Genomic DNA, 22,468 nt, shown 5'->3' on the forward strand with positions numbered 1-22,468 from the left:
CTCCAACCAGCGCCATGGACCATGGTTGAGACGCGCGGTGGCTGCAGAGGGGGCAGGAGGATCCGTCTCTCGCACCCTCACCCCTCCGGTGCGGTAGTATTGGAGAATAAATTCAATGTCCTGGATCCTGTGGACTTTCCTCCTCTGACCGCTAGCCCTCGCCATCCCGCTGTGTCGCTGAGGTCTGCGCCATCTCCACCACTACGCCCCCGGAGCCGCGGCGGGCAACCCGACGCTGTGGTGCAAACTCACCGCAGAGAGCTGTGCTTTACCCCGGCTCCTCGGAGAAGAGGACCCACGGCGCGGCTACCTGGGAGTCACTCACGCAGTCCGGCTGGCGCATCTCCATCTGAACACCCCCGGTGTCGCGGCGCGGGCGTCTCAGATGGCCAACAGCCCCCGGTGGCACTTCCTCTCTCCACGCTGGTCCTCGGGGATTCCATCGTCAGGAACGTGCGGATAAGGGGGGCGCTCACGCTGTCGTTCCCGGGAGCCACTGTTGTTGACATAGTGGACAGAATTCCCAACATTCTGGCATCCCACCCACAGGTTAACCGGCTCATCATCCACATCGGCACCAATGACATCCCCAAACAGCAATCTGAGCTGCTGAAGTTGGACTTCCTCGAACTCTTCAGCCTCCTTGGTCAGTTGCAGGTGAGTGCTTTTATCTCTGGGCCCACCCCCACCTGTGGCAGAGGGATAGGCCGTTTCAGCCGGCTGCTCAGCCTTAACACCTGGCTTTCCTCTGCCTGTATCTCCCACGGCGTGGGTTTTATTAACAACTTTGATGCCTTCTGGGAGAGGAGGCATCTTTTTGGGGCAGACGGGCTCCACCTCAACGCCTGGGGACGCCGTTTGCTGTCCGCCAATTTGGCATTTGGCGTACAGCACTCCCGCACATCGCCACTGTCTGCCACTGACTGATGTTCCCCTGGTCCCAGCTCCTATATTTGTTCCACTTTTAACAGTAATACACAAAACTCTGGACTAGGACCTTTCTCTCCCACAGTCAACACAAAACCCGTCATAATCACAAACAGAGAGCAACAGAATTATCATAAATCCAGTAACTCCAAAAACATTAATAACCTCCGGCCTCTTCAAAAATATCAACATCCATTCAACTCTATTGTCAATAATCCACCAGTCTCAATCAGTATGGCACTTTTAAATGTCCACTCTCTGTTGAACAAGTCTTTTATTATTAATGATTTAATTTTAGATAATAAACTTGACTGTTTATTTTTAACTGAAACATGGCTGGGTTCGGATGCACCAGTTGTTCTCACTGAGGCCTCCCCACCAAATTTTACTTTCTCTTTTTCTATTAGAAGTGGTAAGAGAGGTGGTGGGACTGCATCTTTAACCAACAACACACTCACCACCAAACACATTTTATTTGATCATTTTACCACTTTTGAATTCCATGCTATTGTTTTTAGCAGCCCTCCAGTTTTATCTGTCACAGTTTACAGACCACCTAAAGACAGCGTTGCTTTTATCAAGGAATTCTCAGAATTTTTAACAAACATACATTCAAACTATAATATGATAATTTTAACCGGTGATTTTAACCTGCACATAGATAATCCTTCTGACCCTGCAACAAAAGAATTCTTAAACATTCTTCACTGTTTGGATTTTACCCAGCACGTCACGCAGCCGACTCACAACAGAGGACACACTCTGGACCTGGTCATCACCCATGGGCTGTCCACCAGCGTGTCCTCTGTTGTTGACTTGGCTGTCTCTGACCACTACTGTGTGTTTTTTAACATCACCGGTTTTATTCAGCGGGAGACCTCGGTGCGAACTGTGAGGAGGCGCTATCTAACCTCTGAAGTGGCTGCAAATTTTACCAGGGTTTTAGTCAAATGCCCCCCTGTGATTTTACCTGCACCCTGCGATTTGATTTTTAGTTATTTTAACAGCAAACTGAAGAAAAGCCTTGACTCCGTTGCTCCACTCACCACCAAAAAGATTAACGTAAAACACGTATCACCCTGGAGAAACGAAGAAGTCAAAAAACTCAAAAGGAATTGCAGGGCTGCAGAAAGGAGATGGAGGAAAACTAAAAATAATATCAACCATCAAATATTTTCCGAGCAACTTAAAATGTACAATAATACATTAAGGAAGTCAAGAAATTCATACTTCGCCAAAATAATCAGTATTAACAAAAATAATCCCAAGGTCCTCTTTTCCACCATAGATCATTTATTTAACCCTGATTTTAACAGCTCCCAAAGAACCCCCACAGACTCACTCTGTGAGCAGTTTGCAGACAACTTCAGGGGAAAAATCAGCGCCATCAGATCTGATATTTTATCTAATCGCGATATGATTGTAAACACATCTGAGGGCTCGATTGTACCTGAGGAGACACTGGACAGCTTTGTCCTGGTTAATGCTGAGAACCTTCAGAAAGTTTTCTCCACAGTGAGACCCACCACATGTCTTTTAGATCCAATCCCTTCTTCACTCTTTAAAACAGTTTATGGATTTTTTGAGGCTGAGCTTTTATACATGATGAATTGCTCTCTTCAGTTGGGTGTCTTCCCTGCTGCCTTTAAAACGGCGGTGGTGAGGCCCCTTCTGAAGAAGAGCAATTTGGATTGTAATGATTTTAATAACTACAGACCTGTATCCAACTTACCATTTTTAAGTAAAGTCTTAGAAAAACTTGTTTTTACTCAGATTACTGATTTTCTCAATGATAGACAGATCCTGGAGATATTCCAGTCTGGATTTAGGGTGAACCACAGCACAGAGACGGCTCTCCTAAAGGTTTTAAATGATCTTAGATGTAACTGGGACGCCCAAAAGCTCTCAGTCCTGGTGCTACTGGATCTAAGCGCAGCCTTTGATACAGTAGACCACGCTATTCTTTTAAACAGACTGAAACACATGGTGGGCCTCTCTGGTGCTGTACACAACTGGTTCACTTCCTATCTCTCTGACAGATCTTTTATGGTGAGTATGGACACATGCTCCTCTAAGATCCATAAAATGACATGTGGTGTGCCTCAAGGGTCGGTTCTAGGCCCTGTACTTTTTAATTTGTATATGTTGCCTCTCGGCAGTGTCATCAGGAGGCATGGAGTGAACTTCCACAGTTACGCTGATGACACGCAGCTGTACATCTCCGTGTCTCCTGATGACACCAGACCAATGGATGCCCTTTTTAACTGTATTTTAGATATAAGATCTTGGATGGCAGAAAACTTTTTACAGCTTAACCAGGACAAAACTGAAGTTTTAATTGTCGGTCCTGAGGCTCAGAGAGAGAAACTCTTGTCTAAATTAGAGGCATTTTCACTATGTCCTTCACTACAAGTGAAAAACCTGGGTGTTATTTTTGACTCTGAGCTTGGTTTTATCCCACATGTTAAACATGTAACCAAAATTGGATTTTATCATCTAAAAAATATAGCCAGAGTCCGCCCTATTCTCTCTCGGGCCAACACGGAGATGCTGATGCATGCTTTTATTACCAGTCGCATTGATTACTGTAATGCCCTGCTCTCTGGTCTTCCTAAGAAGAATATTTCAACTTTACAACTCTTACAAAACTCTGCAGCTCGTGTGCTGACGAAGACCAGAGGGCGGGCCCACATTACACCGGTTTTAGAATCGCTGCATTGGCTCCCCGTGTGTTTCAGGATCGATTTTAAAGTTCTTTTATTGGTTTTTAAATGTCTTAATGGTCTTGGGCCTTCTTATCTCTCAGATCTGCTTTTACCATACGAACCCTCGCGGACCCTGAGGTCCTCTGGTACTGGCCTTTTGATTGTCCCTAAAGTCAGGACACATACTCACGGAGAGGCAGCTTTTCAGTGGTATGGTCCTCGTCTGTGGAACAGCCTGCCGGAGGAGCTCAGGGCCGCAGAGAACGTACATGTTTTTAAGAACAGGCTCAAGACCCACCTTTTTAATTTAGCTTTTACTTAGCGTTTATTTATTTTTTATGCTTATTTATTCTATCCTGTTATTCTATTATTAATTTAGGATTTACCTAATATTTTTTTGATTTTATTCTTATTCATTTTTTAATCTTCTTACTCTATTTATATTTATATTTATATTGTATTCTGTTCTTATTTATTTTATCATTTTACCCTGTATATATCGTATTGCGTCATATCTCCAGTGTTTCCTCGGAGGGCGCTCTCTGCACCGGGGCTGTTATTGACCGTGGCTGCTGGGTCTCTGGGGTCCTCTCAGCCTGGTTGGGGGGCTCCTTGGCCTCCCTCCTGCTGTGTGCCCAGCCCGGAGGCTGCGGTCTGTGACCGGCTCCCGGTGCAGACGGCTCCCTGTTATAATGTTTCCTCACTTGGCTCATGCGAGCCCAGCCCAATTTTTACTCTTTAAGTGTGCGCGTGTGTGTATGTGTGTGTGGGTGGGGGTGGGGGGATATATGTGTATTGAGAGTGTGGGGAGTGAGTTGGAGGGTGGGGTGGGCTGCTTTTAACTATGTAAAGCACTTTGTGCTACATTTTTTCTGTATGAAAAGTGCTTTATAAATAAAGATTGATTGATTGATTGATTGATTGAAAATTGCGTATTCCCAACCAGTTGGCGAGTGCACCAAAAATCTCTTAGTGATTGCTGTGGTCATTAGCAGATTGCAGAAGTCATCTATACTGAGCACAGAAGATGTGTGCAAGCAGTCTGAGACACTCTCACTCACAGGCTCTGGGCCTGTGTCACTGAGGCCTAAGTAAACCAGGTAGTTTAGTTTTCCCTCAGTGATGAGCTATTTGGTGCCTCAGGTGGTCAGCAGGTTATCTACCTATATGAAGGTCGGTGGATTGATCCATGTGTCGAAGTATCCGTGGGCAAGATACCGAACCCTGAGTGGACTGAGTACGTTTATCTGAGTGCGTTTGTTAGATAGCAGATCAAATAATGTGACGGGGCGAATCAGACTCGTAGTAGAATGTGCTTTGAGCGCTCAAATTGAGTAGAAAGGCGCTAATTAAGTTCATTTACCATTTTTAAGTCAGTCTGCCCCACTGCTCCAGGCGGCTGCCCCTCCCTGGTTCTACCGGAGGTTTCTTCCTGTTAAAAGGGAGTTTTTCCTTCCCACTGTCACCTAGTGCTTCCTTATAAGGGGTCATCTCATTGTTCAGCTTCTGTCTCTCTATGATTGTAGGGTCTTTACCTTACAGTATAAAGTGACACGAGGCGATTTTTGTTGTTATTTGACGATATAAAAATTAAAATGGATTTGGGAAACTAGCAGCTTCTTTTGTTGTTTTCTAATTTCATGCTGCTGATAAAACTGGAATCAGGACCAAAGATTCCTTCAAGCTTTAGCCTTTTACTGCATTAAACATATTTAACTTTTAAAAGAGTTTCCACAAAGTGCTTTGTCAACATTTAAGCAGTTAGCCTAATGTTTAAACCCCCCTGTTTTTCTTTATATCCACAACAGTTACAGAAAACCCATCTCTGGAAGGTATGCCGTCATCACAATGTCAGGCTGTAATAAATCAGAAATATTTATGAAGGTGCCTTTAAACTCGCACTAGGCTAACCACACGGAAACAGATTGAGCTGTAGTGGTACCAACAAACACAAACTAATTTCTTAACATTAAACAATTTGCGCCAAAAGATTCTAAACAATGTAAAAAAAAACACAAATCCTAGTAAAGATTTGAAACGTGTGGCCACACAAAACCAAAAGAGGAAGAAAATGCATTAAGGGAGTGACGGTGTCTTATTAATAAAGATGCGTTTTCCTGCAGACAGAGGAGGATGGGATGATTTAAATGTATCTGCGAAGGAGGACGGGATCAGTCGAGGGGTCATCCAATGAGTTTTTGTTTTGGGACTCCGGGGAAATCAGGTGGCCACGCAGTCAGGGTCATGGGGGCCAGCGTATGTTGCCCCGCAAAGTTCAAGGAGCTGGGCCTTCTATTGTCCCGGGGTCAGACCGCTCTACACTCATCATCATTGAAAGCACACGAGGAGGGAGGGAACAAAAAAGCATTGCAGGGGCCGGCGAGCAGCTTGCTTGCTCACCCTTTGCCCTTGGAAACACGCTGTGTTTGACAGTCCAAGCTTGGAATGCGCCCAACATCCAAAGCTGAAAACAGGATAGACAAAACAAGAATAATAATAACTCCTAGACACGCTGCTGGGCGACTATAAGCAGACAAGCCATAAAAGAACAGTGGAAGACTACAAAGGGAAGATTTACACCACACCTATGACTCAGGCTCACACTTTCAAAATAGGGAAATGTAATAAGGAAAGGTTATAAATGTTGCACTATATGAATATTATGATTGAAGCCGATGCATGGGCTGTAGAGGTAGGCGCAGATTGTGCTAGTGTGCTATCGAGTCAAGGGAGAAAAAGAAAGAGTATTGTGAAACGGGGGGAAGAGAAAAAAAAAGGCTATTAGTGTTGTCAGTTACTCCTGCTGGTTCATATCGCTCAGTATTCAAACCCACAGGTCTCCCTTGAACTGCTTTATTGAACAGTAGATTTTCAAACAGAAAACAGTGGAGAAGTGAGGTAGCCTAGCAACATTGAAACCACAGTGAATGACTGTGTATGCCCACTGCGAAGGAGCCAGGCAGTTGAAATGACAGCGCAGAGCAACCCCAGAGAGAGTGGGATGTGCTGGCCACCGTGAAAAATACAAATAGGGTGGCTGTTTGTGCCGGTATGCGGCAGACGTACGTATGCCGCTTCCAGAGTGGCGTTTTCTCGGGCTAGCGTTTTCTCACACCTGTGGCTAGGCTCACTTACGTGACCCCATGTTGACCACACGACCACACAAAAGATCACCAGAACGTTATGGAGGAAAATCTTCCCAGATACTGACAAAAAAAATGCAGCTATTCAAATGCCTTCAGGCACTAGTTTGAGCAAATTTATTAGCACAAACCTAAGAAAGGAGAGGCCACTCTTTTCATATGACCATGGTAATATGAAACATGCTTAGTGGATCGATAAGAGTCGGTTCTTCATGAATACAGCTGAAAAGCGCCACGTCTTTTTAGAAGCATTAGAAAGGAATGAGGTCCTGATGGAAAACATATCGCTCCGTTCTCATTTTTAGATTGATTACTATTCACTCGTAGTTTTCTGCAGCGCTGCACACGCATAAACAGGAGAAAAGCACCGTCGCTAATTATCTCGATAGGTGGCCATTTCATTGCACGGCAATCATGAGGGAGTTTTAAGATTATTACTGTAAAACCACTTGAGCACTAGCAGATTACAAATGAGCACAAAGCAACTGAACATCGACCCGAGACAGGAGCGATGCACATCGTCGTCTCCCGACGAAATAACCTTACTTGGATTGGTGGCTACGAATGAAAATATGATCTAATAATGTGTCATTTTCAGGGTGCTATTAGCTGATTTTTTGGAAAGTTTTTTTTTTTTTAAAGATTTCACAAATCTGTGTAACGTGTTCGTGAGAAATGTTAGGATTCAGAATTTTAGTGACTCTAGTTGAATTTTTAACGTTACCTCCAACAAAAAGGCTGCAGAGGAGCAGCATGCACATAGACATAACCTACATCCTCCACATCTATAATAACCACACACATCCTCATGGCCACGCAAAGCCAGAACCATGAAATATTAGACAGAAAAGTCTAATTTTTTGAAACTTGTCTTTATTCAACCAACTGAAAATGTGTATTTAAAAATAATCATTTCTACTACATTTACTGCTTTATTGTACTCTTTATTTACATTTTATGTGGGGAAAAAAAAAATCACACTGATGATGTAGAGGTCTCAACGCTCACAAAAACTCATCTACCAAATATGATACACTTGACGTTAATGGGTTTAAGATGCTGTTTATATGTTTAACGCACTCAATATTCACTCTCTTTCCCACTGCCACGGCCCCTCAGCTCACCCATGTCCTTGTTCTGTTGAACTGGTGACATTTAACTGGCTAGGTCTCATGGGAAATGGTTTGTTAAGTTCATTAAAGTTTGGTTTTAAGCCTCCACCTAGACATACTCTCTCTCTCTGTATGTATATATGGAGGACAACAAAAATGAATCAACATTATTATAAATGCAGCAGTTTCACAGCTCCAGCCCTTTGGCAGTACTGAACCCAGTGTAAACTGTAAAGGCTGCTTTCCCCAAGATTAAATTTTGTATAATTTGCATTGTTACAAATTGTGTTGCTTACATCAACAGTTTAATTTTGGGAGGCAGTGGGTGGGCTAGATCAATAGGATATCCGTACAGCACAAACACACATTGTCGCCACAGACTAATAAACACAAATAACTCTTATAAAAACGGCCTTTCAGCCGCTTTGCTTCGTTCAAGTCGCGGATTCCCTCTTAAATTTTGGCTCGATATAGACTTGGCATTATGCATAAAACGATATTTTCTGACTAATGTTATGGCATAGTGTTTAGTCCTTCAACACCCACCGTGCTGCTGCAGGTGGTTCGCTTATATGCGAGCAAATATAACTTGTTTATTGTTAGAACTTAGCAGCATTACAATGTCTCCGTACGCTCGACATCGCACCTGGGTTATATTTACAGCAGGCCGATCCTTTTGAAGAACTCTCACCTTTTTCTAGAGCTAATATTTCCCCTTTTTTTTAAATTATTTGCAAAGTTTCTTGTTGCAAGCGAGTTCAGCGTTAATGCATAATAGTCGACCCGTCATGTGGAAAGTAGGCGCGCTGCATATCCACGCGTGGCAAAAAGACTAATGACTGTTTGTTGCTCCGCTCTTCTATATTTTTATGCGCTCACTTAATGAGTGCAGGGATGCTCCCTTTCATGTGTTCATATCAAAGCCAATCCCTTAATTGTTTTGATAGGCAGTTGTGGAGGAGAGAGAGAGAGAGAGCGGGTAAAAAAAAAAAAAAGTATTTATTTTAATTATTTATTTGTTTCATCTTATCTAAGCCATAATGATTTAACCTACAGAGCAGCGACAGTTCCACTGGAACAAGTGCATAATTATACATTTAAGTGTTCTACTTAATGTGCTCGTTTTCAAGCTGTCAAGGTCATTCCCTGGAGTGCCATTAGTGAGGAGAGGGGCCCTCTTTACCTGGAAACATGGCAGCCCGCAGGATCATACAATAGTACACTAGTGCAGCCCACTCTGACAGCCAGGCAGATACAGGAATTCATTTATATAACACCCTCACTGATATAAGAAATGAAAGACCTATATATAAATATATATATCTGTTCCTAATGTTTTTATGATATATGGTCCCTGCACTTAACAGCCCACGCGCTATCAAGGGGTAATGACTCTTGTGTGTCTGAGGAGAGGGTTAAAGTGATGGGGAGTGGGGAGCTGACACTGTGAACCCCCGATGGCCTTTCTGCTGGGTAGTCATGGCAACATCTAGCCCAGTCGTTAATGAGGCACAAGTGAGCTGTTAACAGAATACTGATTTGGGTTTGACATCAGCCCTGATTCATATCTGTCAGGAGGTGTTGATGAAATATGCACCCCGACTCTGCTTCATAACCGCGCATAAAATGGCCTCGGCGTGCCGTCTGTGCGGCGAATGCAAAACGCAACTCGCCGCGCCTGTCGTGTTTTACAATTCCACAGCGATGACGTGGGTCAGCGCGCTCCACCTTAGGAGAAGTGTGCGGCAGAACAAAGAAGCGTGTCTTCACGTAGCCCGCGTGCTGAAGGTGAGTTCGTTCGTACGCCGTTACGCGTAACGATGCATCTCAGTCCGGTTCTGAAAACTTGCATCGCAAATATGCTTGAAAAAAGGCAATGTGTCTTCTTTGTGTGTCAGTCATGTGAAACAAATGGAAAGCAAAGCCCTGACTGAGCATGTGCCCGTCACAGGTTCCTTTGCCTATGAATTATTTATTAAGGTGCTGGGCACCGTGGGTGGTCGGAGGGTGAGAGGAGTGTCAGTGACTGGCACAGTAATGACAGTGCATGGGCTCATCTCAGAAGGCTGCTCTCTGATTGGTGACCTGACATGAGGAAGTAAAGGTTATAGCAATGCCTGCTGCTGCTTCTGCTGCTTTGCTACGAGATGAAACCTTTTCTTTTTCCCCTCTTTTCCATTTTATGGCGCCGTTTCGCAAAATCCAAATTAAACCACCAGCGTCCAAATTACTCTCTCTACCTGCCGGTGCCCTGGCCCCTCTCATGCTGTAAATGATTACGGCATTAACTGCATAGTGAGGGGACTAACGTGCTGCTCCAGACCCCGTGTTAAAGCAGCAAAAAGCATAGCTGTGAGGCATAATTCATTTGCTGCGGCAGCTAATGAGTGGATGCTACAGTGGGAAGGTGACAGTAATAAGCGCAGACATTACACCATCTTAACATAGGTACTGTATTTCATTAGTACTGCAGGTGGTGAGGATTCAGTGTAAGGAGCCGGTTGTTGAAGAAGTTTTTATGAGTAATTTGACGCTGAGCTGGCATATCTGATGTGACAGTTCCTGTCGCTTCATGGCTGCAAATGAATAGAGCGCTTCTGAAGGAGCGGGCTTGATGTCGATGCTCTCTGTAACAGAAACTGATGGGAGTCGCCTCTGAAGCCGTTTATCTGTCGGTAAATTGGCGTGACGGTTGTGTTTTAATTCGACTGTTTCTTGTTGCCAGACACGCTTGCAGTGAGATGTAATTGCTACCTGATTGTTTAATGTCTCTGCTGCGTTTTTGTAGCTTGTCCTTTGAGTAAATGTAAAAGTAAACACGTCCTTTTTTAGGTGTCTTTGTGTTCACTTTGTTTTTAATGAACTACAATCTTTCACTAACCTCGACTAAGCCCAGTGAGAACCTAAAATAGCCGCGAATATTTGTGGCTTCAAGCACGTGGTCATTAAATACTCTTCATTCTGAAACACTGCAGATTCAATCAAGACTTTCTCGTTCTGTCGGTAGTGAAAGTCATCATGTTTAATCACGGCGCTCACATGAAAGCCATTTGTAGAAGAGAGGATTGCATTTTGAAGAATACCAGTATGAGTTTTTTATTGAAAACTCATACTTATTTTGTCTTAAGAGAAAAAAAGTGATTGAACTTCCACTTATCAAAGTAAAGTCTAAACTGGAGAGTCTAACGAGAGATTTAACCGACTGTTGAATTTGGTTTTAGTCATTTGCTGGAAACTTGCACTATGTGCCTTTTAACTGTTATAACCAATGGTATTTAAGCATGCGTCCTTTGTATGACTGTGTGGGTTCTCCCCGGGTACTTCCTCCCACAGTCCAAAGACATGCACTTAGTGGGGTTAGGTTAATTGGAAACACTAAATTGCCCATAAGTATGAATGGGGGAGTGAATGTGAGTGCGATTGGTTGTCTCCGTCTATATGTTAGCCCTGCGACCTCTCCAAGTGTACCCCGATTCTCGCCATAAGACAGCTGGGATAGGCTGAAAAGGATAAGCGGAAGCGAATGGATGGATGGGTAGACAAAAACAGAATTCTAAAAGTCTCTATTTAGTATGATCGCACCTTCACACAACTTGTTGTTGTTTCTGCCTTTTTTTCGGTTCTCTGTCAAGATGATCCTACACTGCCTTAATAATGATGTAACATGTTATGATTAAAGTTTCACGTATGTCGCGATAGAGAAGGAGGGTTACTTTCTTTTTCATTTAACTGTATGTGAAGGATGTTTAATGAATGCATATACTCTATGCAGGTAGTTTGGTTTTAATGCATTGGTTGATGCTTCGTGTCACTGACTTCAGCTTTCTAATGTCTACATAGATACAAAGAAACCTCTGTAGGCAAAAATAGTTGAGGAAAGATTCTAAAAGAGGCCACCGTGGTCTTCTCTTCCTGATGGTCTTCTCCAGTGAAGGCCTGGGGTCTCACACACTGACATGCCCATTAAGGCATGCAAAAATACACTTCTGGCCCAGATTCTCCCCCCGCTCGGTATCTGCAGGGTGTTTCAGCACCAGAGTAGAGTTGTCCAAAATGATAATTGCTTCTGAAAGGCTGATTTGTGGCTGTATCAGAGGGGGTAACTCTCCTGTCATTGTTGAGCGAGATTAGCCGTGGATCTTCGGGATTTATCACTCGAGGCATACGAATTAGCACTGCGATGAAGTTTAAAACAGAATCGCTGGCGACCACATCATTTTTGAGAAATAAGAGGAGCTTATATCAGCTCAAGTCATTATCAGAAGAAGAAAAGGGGCCTAATCAGCTCTTTTAATGCTAATTACTCTTCATGAGGATTAGATTATATATATTAAAACAAAAAAAAAAACTGCTCTGACAGCTATAAAGTATTGTTTCAAATTCCTGAAGTGACAGTTTGGATAATCAACAACATATTGTAGTCCCACCCCCATCGTTTCTAATATATACATATAAACACACACAGCAGGCCTGTTTGTGGGCACTGGATTAAATGAAATCACAACTCCACCTGCTTTTCAGTATATCAATAGATATCACACCTTAGTGGAGACCAAATTAAATGAAATTGGCTCCCTAATGTGCACGGGTAAGAGGCATGTCTGGATTCTCCGAGGCTTACCATCTCACCAGCAATGCAAACTAGATGTATGGATAATAGTTTTAGCTGGCCGGATACGCTGCTATTACAGGTTTATCTTTGATGGAAGGTGCCTTTTATAGCATTAAGAGAGGCCAGACAAAGAAAGGATTGTAACGCAGATATCTGGAAATAAGATTGTGGACGTTTTAAGCCTGAAAAAGAGCATGGCTTCAATATCTTCCATCATTAATCATTAAAAAGGAAGTCTGGCTTTGTGGACCCTCGTTTCCTGTGGTTGGAAATGGATTTCTACCCTCCGCTGGCAGCGCTAATCTATTTACATACTCAAAATATGTTCATCCACGCTATTCTTCTAAAACCAGAAAAAGACGTCTGGTTTTTTTGTTTGTTTCTCGTCGCTGTTTGAATAGTAATGTTTGGAATCTCTGTAGCTCTGTTCAAACAGGTGCAGTAGATCAGCCAACAAGAAAATACATATAGTAAAGCAGATCATTTAAGGAGACTGACCCTGCTGCTACAAGTGTGAGCGAGCATGATTTGTGTCATGGCTGCAGCTTAAAGCCAAACTGTGACAAATTGGATGAGAAAATGAAGTTGTCACTGAGCCAGAGGGGTCAATTTGCACATTTGGGTTCAGCTATATTGTCTGTCACGGGGTCAGAGTAACATATAGTAATGTTTATGCACCCTGGTGTCTTGAAATTAAGCTTCTTTACACAGGTGTGAACACCTGGCAGTGCACTAGTCTGTTGATAAGTGTGGAATGGCTTTATAAAACGGCCTGCCAATACCGACTGCGAGTAGGTATTATTACGGGGAATGATCTGTCAATAAGATTCCATCTCCCGACTGGAACACTGGATTGTGTTGGCTATATCTCAGCAATAACTCAAGCCTAATTGACGGGGGCCTATGCCGCCTCCTGGGGCACGAGAGAGCTGACAGAGTGAGAATGGAGATTAAGGAAGGAAGTGAAAGAAGGTGAGGCGAGGGAATGAGCTGTGTGTGCGTGTTAGGGGGGTTGGGGGGCTGGAGGAGGTCGCGATGGATGAGCCGGCGCAGAAGTGATGCGCAAGGGATCGCCGGTCAACTCGCAACGAGAGCAGGAGCGCTGTCGCTTTCTCCACTTGGCATGTCTGCCGGCCCTGACAGCAATCCATTCGAGGGCCTCCTGATGCTAACTGAGTGCTAAAACCCAATCAAACAGGCTCGAAGGAAACAGGCGAGGCGCTCGGTCCCGAGCCGGCTCCCACTTGTGTGAGCAATTCACCTTCGACTGACCCGTTCGGGCGTCTTAAATAAGCCATGCGCATCAAGGAGAGCAGAAAAGTCACACTCGGGGACCTGAAGACGGCCGTGTGTCCGTACGAGCAGGAGAGTGTTTTTGAAATCAGATCACTCCATATTTTCTCTTGTCAAGGTCAAAGGTTTGTTTCTTGGAAACAACTTAAACACCCAGAATAGAGAGTCCTTTATTTGTTTACAGCCTCTCATTATGACTATAATAACAATTATTATTATTTCATGTGTGTCGTTTAAGATTTATGGTAACTTGGGTCAAAAACGAAAAAACTAACAAATTTTTGTTGTTGTTGAGCTTAAGAGCAATGCACTTTACTCAATGTCAAGCTGTCAGCGTAATATCCTACTGAGATCAATTAGGACCACCAATAAAAATATTATAATAGGTCATGAAATAAAGCAGATTAGCCTTCATAATACTAAACGCAATACTCAGAGCAGCTCTTGCTATGTTAATCCCCTGCGTCAGTGCAAGCACATTGATCAAGGGCTGGGTCCTTGTGACAGGATTGGTGACAGATGCACTTGTGCAAATTAAAACAATACTTTGAATTTATAGCTTTTTGCAGCTCTTTATCTTGGCTGATTAATAGAAGACCAACAAGCCATTAGAGGGGGGAGGGGCTGCAGGTTTATTTTTCCCCATTTGCTGTGTGTTTTCTGGAAAGTGAGGCAAAGATTGATTCTATTACTCGTGCTTTGTCTTGACAGGAAAATAGTTCCTAGCTGGAACAAGAAGGCAAGAGATCAGAGCAAGACATATTTCAATAAAATCTTCAGTCAGTCATGCACCGAGATTCCCCCTCCACCCCCTCAACAGGATTACAATCTTTTTTTTTAAAAATCAGTGCTTACCACCAGCGCCGCTACAGTTGACACCACCTCAAAGAAGCTGCTCGAGCTCAACAAAAGATCAGAGGAAGTTAGCCAGTAAAAACATAATGAAATGGCATCTGTCACTACTGTGTTGGATGGAGTCCACTGGCACCCTGGTTTGCTTTGGTTTTCATAACTCCCCTTGAAATGTTTGGTGAGAATGTAATTAGCTAGCACTGGGCAGGCACAGCCTCATTCGAGATAGGCTTCTCTGTTTTCCTCTTCTCCTTCCCTCCTGCACACAGTATTAATTCTGACAAAACGGTAATTAATATTTCCCCTCCATTGTTGAACAGGAGAGGGGATGTGCCAGGAACCAAACAAGGGCACTGCCAGGCTGCCCATCTTGCCAGCTTTTTATTTTCGCTGAGAGAAAGTGTTTTTCAATAAGCCAACTGAGTGGTGTTCACAAAAAAGGAAAAAAGTTGTGTTTTTTTTGGCGGAGTTGGTCCTGGTTAACTCTTAAAAGACCATTTTTAAGACACACATGCACAAACTTAAAGGTGCATTAAGTCGTTTTTTTAGGTTATTTAATAGAAAAAATAATATTATATTCAAATATACATTGATTAGTGTTTAATTAATTGATGTGTTCTCAAAAACATCTATTAAAAATACATACAAGTGGGCGCTCTTTTGAAGACGCTGTCATGTTGCCCCGTCATCTTGAACACAGTGGCCGAGGTGGACATTGCCCTTCCACCCATTTGTGTTTTACCTATGTGACTAGAGGTGGTCAAATATGTAATATTCGAAATGCAGAGGGGAACTCGAAGGTGTCCACTTGTAGTGGAGGAACATTCACTGAACCTTCAAAATATGAGGAATCTTACTTGTGTTTTACTTTTATGGAGAAGAGGTCCGCTTCGCCAAAGAAGGAAAAACACGAAGGAAAAAGACAACGTCACTGGCATCAAAATGTCAACCTCTTCCTCTTCACCTCAGGCCTCATCTCCTGAACTGAAGTTCGAGTTCTAACACAAAAAATGTGCTTATTACCAAATTAGATAAATCAGATTACTCCTGTGACCCTCCCATCTCTGGACAGCTGAAAAGCAAGCTGACTAAACAGCAGCCAGCTAAGTTTACCAAGCATCATTCACTAAGATCCAGCGTTAGATCCATTTCAAAAACCGTTTCAGCAACGCTAGCTAACAGCGACAATAACAGCAGCGCTTACTGACAGAAAAGCCCACGATATCTTCAGTATCAATATCATCAGACAGAAGTAAGCGTCACTGACTCATTGAGTCGTATCAATCATTATAGACACGGCTGTTTTTGACCCGGCATAGGCAGCTGAGGTAAACAGTGGACTGACAGCATACCTAGGAAGCAGTAGACTCTGTGGTGGAGCCAGACTCTTTATTATTGGAATACAGTCACTACTGATGAGCAGTGGCCAAAGCTGTAGACTCGGGAGCAGTGTTGGGCAAGTTACTTTGAAAAGGTAATTAATTATAGTTGCTAGTTACTTCTTCAAAAAAGTAACTGAGTTAGTAACTGTTACAAGATTCTAAAAGTAATTAATTACTTGAAAAGTAACTATTGTGTTACTTAAAAAAAAAAGTCTAACCCTCTGGGGTCCAGGGTATAATTGGCCATTTTTAACTACTTTTGATTTTCCCTCCACATTTCACCTTTAAAAACTATTTACTTTGCTTTGTTTGGTGTCATTCTTTTCAGCACAACCTCACGTGTCTGAATTTACAGTTATGTTTTCATTTTGATGTACTGTATTAACACAATTGATCTAAAATCAGACAAAAACTTAAAATCTGAGTAGAAAAAGTTCTATTTTTCACTGTAACAACCACAAATATGTTTATTGAATCATATTTTATAACTATAACTAACTAATAGAAATTGTCAATTTTAAAATCATATGCACAAGTTTTGTAAACAAAGTTATTTGCAGCCATTCACCTTTTACCCTCTTTTTTTAATAACCATTTCAAACTATTTAGATAACAATCAGCTGTTCTGCATTCAATAAGATGCCACAAATTATTTGTGCCACTCCGAATATTTCTGTCCACTCGCTCTCTCTCTCTCTTGCCGTCACCCCTAAAACTTCCCGCTCTTCCTAAACAGCCAAATCTCCCGACGTGGCCTATCAACACAATTTAAAAACTGGTATATATCACCTTGTTGCTTTGTCATCTTGAAGTGGTCATGTGATTGGCTTACCATGACTACTTTATTCTTCCTCAGTCCAACAGCAGCACTCATGTGATTGTTTTGCCCCCTTAGCTCCAGGCTAAGGGGGCAGTGATCGTGATTACCGTCCGCGGGAGCGCGCGCAGCTGCTTAAAGCTGTAGCGCCCAGATTACTTACAGCGACTTCCGTGCAACTGATATAAGGTGCAGTAAGCTGAACACAGCTTCAGCCGTCTGTTTGTTGAAAAACAGTAACGCAACTGCACCGCATTTTCTAGTTAGTAACGGTAACGGCGTTGTAACGATAGTAATAAGTTAGATTACTCGTTACTGAAAAAAGTAACGTCGTTATTCCCATCACTGCTCGGGAGGGTGAAAACATAAAATACTGCAAAATATTTAATTGATGTTTTTTTAAATTCCCGATTTATTGTAAAGTGTTGATATTATTCAAATATAGTTTGTACTAAAAATGTGTTTTTACACGTTGTGCCTGTTGGATACATGGGGTACAATCTAAATAATTCTCTCTCTCGGCTGACTAAAACATGTTTGTCCTGCAGCAGCCACCGTAACGACAATAATGCACTTAAATTTGAAGGAGAAAGCAAACAGAACTCTGTTGAATGCAATCGGCGATGCACTGACATCTAGTGGTGAAATTTTACACACTGTACCTGTAAGTAAAATAACATATATTATGTCTTACGTCATTTCATTTTTAACATTTTTCAGGATGTGGGGGATGTGGACAGGAAAGCCAAAGAACCACTACAGTCAGATGGTCTATGAGAATGGAGAGCCCTGCTGGCAAGGAGGTTCACGCAGTACTACAGTAAGCACAACAAACTGTATATATCTTTAATCATCCTTTACAGCCCAAACCCTCTTACAGTAATGAGAGCACCAAGAGGCAGACATGAATAACAGATATTCAAATGAACAAATGGTATACGCACACACTGACAGACTGTCAGACAAGCAGATGGAAGGATGAAGGCTGTGCACAACTCATTATAACTCCACCCAAAATAAAAGATGGGATAGAGAGCCTATTTTATTTGAATTCAGTTGGAGAATAATTTAGTAATTACACTAATGTTTCCTCTTGTTTTATAAGCAGGGTACCAGGAGCAGAGCTACCACCCTGCACATGCAGGCAAGGCTGCAAATCTTATTGTAGTTCTAGGGAAAGCAACAAGATGAACACTTGACTCGACGCCAAGTCAGAGCGGGGTAAATGGACACTGCACTAAGAGAAAACTAAAGGAAACAGGCAAACTGAGCTCCTTCTGTTAACCAGGAAATAAAATGAGATCTGTGTCCCGGTCTGCCTCATCCCGGGCATGAGCATTTCAACAATCAGGATCGAGTCAATCAGTCCTCATGGCGTGCTCAGCAGCCTGGCAAAAATATGTTATGTCCAGAGCCAAGTGATTGAAAGTGACTTACCCCCCCGACACGCACACTCTTTGTCAGTCTGCACTGGTTTTCATGGTTAATGTTGCTGCTCCGTTTGCATTCTTCTGCAGCATTCTCCTCTTCGACATATTCCCAGCATCATGCCCTCTCTCAGCCAGTCTTTATGACATCCATTTGCATTTGTGTGTGAGAAATTTGCTCAGTTAAAAATAAAGGACATTTAATCATCTGGTTTTCTGTGCCTGGCCCCCTCTTCAAATCAGTCCAATAAATGTCATTTGCAAATGCATGTACTCATGCCATCCAGGCCCCCCCTTGAAAACACTAAATTGAAGTCCTTTGATACGACCCCCTAACTCTGCGCAGACGGCATAAATAAAGTCTTGTCAGAAGTAGACGCTCATTATATTTGAAAGGCTGAACCTCAGCTTTGGGTAGCACACTCTTTCATTGCAGCGTACCATCATGTATGCTGGAGAAGAGGCGCCAGTGATGTATTGTTTTGCTGGTGGATATTGGGGTAATCCAAATTCAAGCGGTGCACAGTTTATCTTGTGTGTCTGTGGGGAAAGGTGAACTCAACTCTTTCAGTTATTAATTCTGTGTCGGTGGTCATTAAGCACGAGCTACAGCTACCACAGCCGGATCTAAACCAGCTCCGTTCATTGACTCATTCATGGATAATTCCAGATTATTACATTTGCGATCTGCTTTTTGCGGCACTGACTGTGATTTTGACAGTATTGTAGTCACAGAATGAACTGCTGAACTCTGAGTGTGGGTTAGCGTTGCTAAATACGTGGGTAATAAACCCCTGAACAGGTGACCAAACCACTTGTTTTAAGAGTTTGAAGAGAAAACCTAAGCCAACAAGAACACAACAGCAGTCACCTCAAGGCTATTTATATTATAAGGCAAAGACCCTACAATAATATAGACAAAAACCCTGACAATCACATGACCCCCGTGACCTCTGGCAGAACCAGGGTCAGGGAGGGGCGGCTATCTGCCCCAACTGGTTGGGGAGGAGAAGAGGGAGCCAGGACAAAAGACACACTGTAGGAAAAAGCCAGAGATTAATAAACACTAATGATTAAATCCAGAGTGGTGTATAAACACAGTGACTGAAGAAGAACCAGTGCATCATGGGAAGCTCCTAGCAGTCCAGGCTTATTGCAGCAAAACTACAGTAAGGATTCAGGGTCACCCAATCCAGCTCTAACTATGAGTTTTATCAAAAAGGAAAAGCACAGAGGGTGTTTTATTTGACTTATTTTTCTCAGCATTTTTGAGCACTCGTAAGTACAGCGCTGACATTTTCAGGGCTGAATAACACATTTAATCTCTGTTAGAAACTGCAACCCATTCAATTGAGGGTTCAGAGCACAGGGAGACTAGGCAAAACAAGCTGTGGTAGAGAGAAAACATTTAATGAGAAGCAGCAGTGATGTAAAAACATATGGGGAGTGAAGAAGAAATGCTCAGTGCATGATCAGCAGCCCCCACCAGCCTACCTGCAGCATACCATAGGGATAGTTTAGGGTCACCTGTTCTGGCCCTAGCTGTAAGCTTTACATTCACCGAGGAAAGTTTTCAGTGAAGAAAACTGTAAAACTTTCAAGGGTCATATCCCCACAGAGGAGAACTAGCTGACCAAAACAAGTCATAGCATATGATGAAGAATACATCGGTATGCAGACTGGAGCAGCGAGGGATCGAACCACCAAACCTTCATTTGATCGATAACCTGCTCTACGTCCTGAGCTATAGCTGCCCCGGTGACTAATCACGTGTTGTGGCGTCACTGTAAAATGTACGGTTTAGGGGCTTCCAGACAATTAATGCAGAATCCGATCTGTCTTGCTCTGTGGTCCCTTTTATGGGCCAAAGTCTAAAATCCATGGATCTGGATTTCCCACAGTGCTGCATAACTGCCTGTTAATCAACCAATTCTTCCACACTTCCTCGTAAGATGTGTTTTCTACTACTGCTGTCTTACATTATTACATGTAGTGTATCAAAGGATAAATCGCCACCAAGACTGAGCTATCGCTCCTTCACCTGCAAATTAAAACCAGACCGCTAATACTCATGGACAAGCGTGACAGAAAAGACTTTGTCTCATCAAGCAGCGCACACCCACTTAATATCTCAGTGCGACAAGATACTAAGTGACATAACAAAAGACTATTTTAGTCTCCCTACGGGACAAAGCCAAATCACCACTTCTACTAGCCTGAAACTTCTGCACAACAATACCTGCCAGGTTCCCATCTCTGCCTCTTCAGGTGCTTTTGTTCGCCAAAGGGATTGTCTGTTCAGGGTGCTGAATGATGAGAGGGGTTGCCATGGAAACCACTCCCAAGTAAAAGAAGTTGTTTTCCCCTCCGCTCTCTTGCAGGGGGCGTCAAAGTCACCTATTAAAGTCGTGACAGCAGTAATCGCATCCTCCCCCTGTCCTGTTCGCTCGCGGGGACGACAGCGGCGGTGTCCCATAAATCCACGCTCGCTCTTACTCACAGAAACACTTTGCTTCACGCAAAGTCACAACAAGTCAGCGGTTCCTTCTGTATAATTTTGTCATTTGTAGCAAGCCCCACTTCTTCGCAAAACTTTAAGAGAAGTTGTAAAACAAGTGGCAGGTCAACTTTAATCAGCTCCCTTTGTGTGATCAAACTGCCACGGCTCTTGACTCAGGCTAACAATGGCTCTTCTCAACCTCAACTTCTCTTTCTTTGTGCTTTTCTAGGTCACACTGACATGCGGAACGGAGACAGCCTTGCGATCAGTGAAAGAGCCCAGCAAATGCCAGTACATCATGGACTTTCAGACTCCTGTGGCCTGTCAGCCGGTGCTAAAGCAGCAGGGTATACACAGTGAACTGTGACCCATTCCCTTACTGGCCTAGCCCAGAATAACTTGGACCCCTTCCTCTCTTCTGCTGGCCCGCGGTGACAGGCTGGGGTCCTGAGGGTCCCCTCTGACATCTGTGTTGTCAGAACATATATACTTCCAAGGCAGTCTGGCTAAGGTCAGAGTCTGGTTTTCAGTAGCCACTTTAGTTTCCATTGATTGTTACAGTGCTGCTTTCTTGCTGTTACACTTTAATATCTAAATAGAGCATTTACTGAATGATTTAGTTAACGCAACGTGTTCAACATTACTGTGTATTCCCTGTAAGTGTTTGCACTCAATGCTCAGCAATAAGCAATATTACTGTGTAAATAATGGGAGAAAGTGAAACCCAATCTATTGTAGGGTCTAAACACATTTCTGCTAATGTAATTGCCGTTTTAAATAACTGCTCAGTAATATGCACAAATAAAAGGACTGTGTCCTTGCTCTTCATTATAATGACTGCCTTATAAAAATAGCCTTCCTTAACATTGAGGATATGTTGTATGTTTCTTATGTTGAGCAAATGAAACTTATAAATAAATCAGATGATCTTCCCAGAAGGAGCTGCATGTTCAGCCGTTTCCTGGTGCAGTTTAGCATAAAGCTAAATGATTCTGTGAAAACTACAAAACAAAAAAAAAACAAAAGAGTTGTCGCTCTGGTTGACATTTTTCCTCATTGCAGTAAACATGTACTTTATAATTTATAGTCCCTTTACTGTAACAATTCAGTACCAAATGTGTGTCGTTCCACAGATGAAAACAGTTCCCAATAAATGTATCTTACTACTCCTGAAACCAACAATACCCAGCTCTTATAGGCTTCAGTCACACAGGCCTAGAGACTGGTTGGCAACCTCCGAGCAACCTCTGATCACTTATAGAAGATTGTGTATTCCACATTTGCTTTGGTGGACACCAACTTGTTTACAAACACTCACCAACTACTTGCCAAGCGGTAGCGAAACTTGGACTACGTCCACATGTATGCAAGTATTTTTGAAAACAGCTGTTTCTATGCATTTGGGCCTTTCGTCCACACGTAAACGGCGTTTTCGATCACTGAAGACCGAGATTTTTATAAATTCCTGCCAGGATTGAGATTTTAGAAAATTCGTTTTTTGCGTTTACTTGTGGACGAGGAAAACTGAGATTTAGTCACGCTACGTCAAAGGTGTGCGCCTTTTATGATGACGCTGTGCGTACATGAGATGAATTTCTACATTGGCGGATATGAACAAAACACTGTTGCTGTTAATCTTACTATCTGCAGTTTTTACACTCTTACATATACACACACAGTTACTGCCCCTCCATTTAG

At 42.9% G+C, this 22,468-nt stretch overlaps 1 protein-coding gene across 2 annotated transcripts in view; it reads left to right on the plus strand.

Moving 5' to 3' along the window:
- The window catches only part of LOC146714999 (glucosidase 2 subunit beta-like), a 175,177-nt gene extending 153,469 nt beyond the window's left edge, over positions 1 to 21,708 (plus strand). Inside the window, exons 14-15 of one of the 2 annotated variants that reach the window (XM_085451351.1) lie at positions 17,564 to 17,663; positions 17,949 to 20,992. In XM_085451351.1, coding sequence (XP_085307477.1) covers positions 17,564 to 17,663; positions 17,949 to 18,011 — 163 coding nt within the window. In that variant the 3' untranslated portion in view covers positions 18,012 to 20,992. The other variant, XM_085451350.1, reaches the window with a different exon arrangement.
- The last annotated feature ends 760 nt before the right edge of the window (positions 21,709 to 22,468 follow it).

Source organism: Copadichromis virginalis, linkage group LG3 (assembly GCF_057382275.1).
Source record: "Copadichromis virginalis isolate Kocher_CV1m ecotype Utaka linkage group LG3, C_Virginalis_male_GT1.1, whole genome shotgun sequence".
NCBI lineage: Eukaryota > Metazoa > Chordata > Actinopteri > Cichliformes > Cichlidae > Copadichromis > Copadichromis virginalis.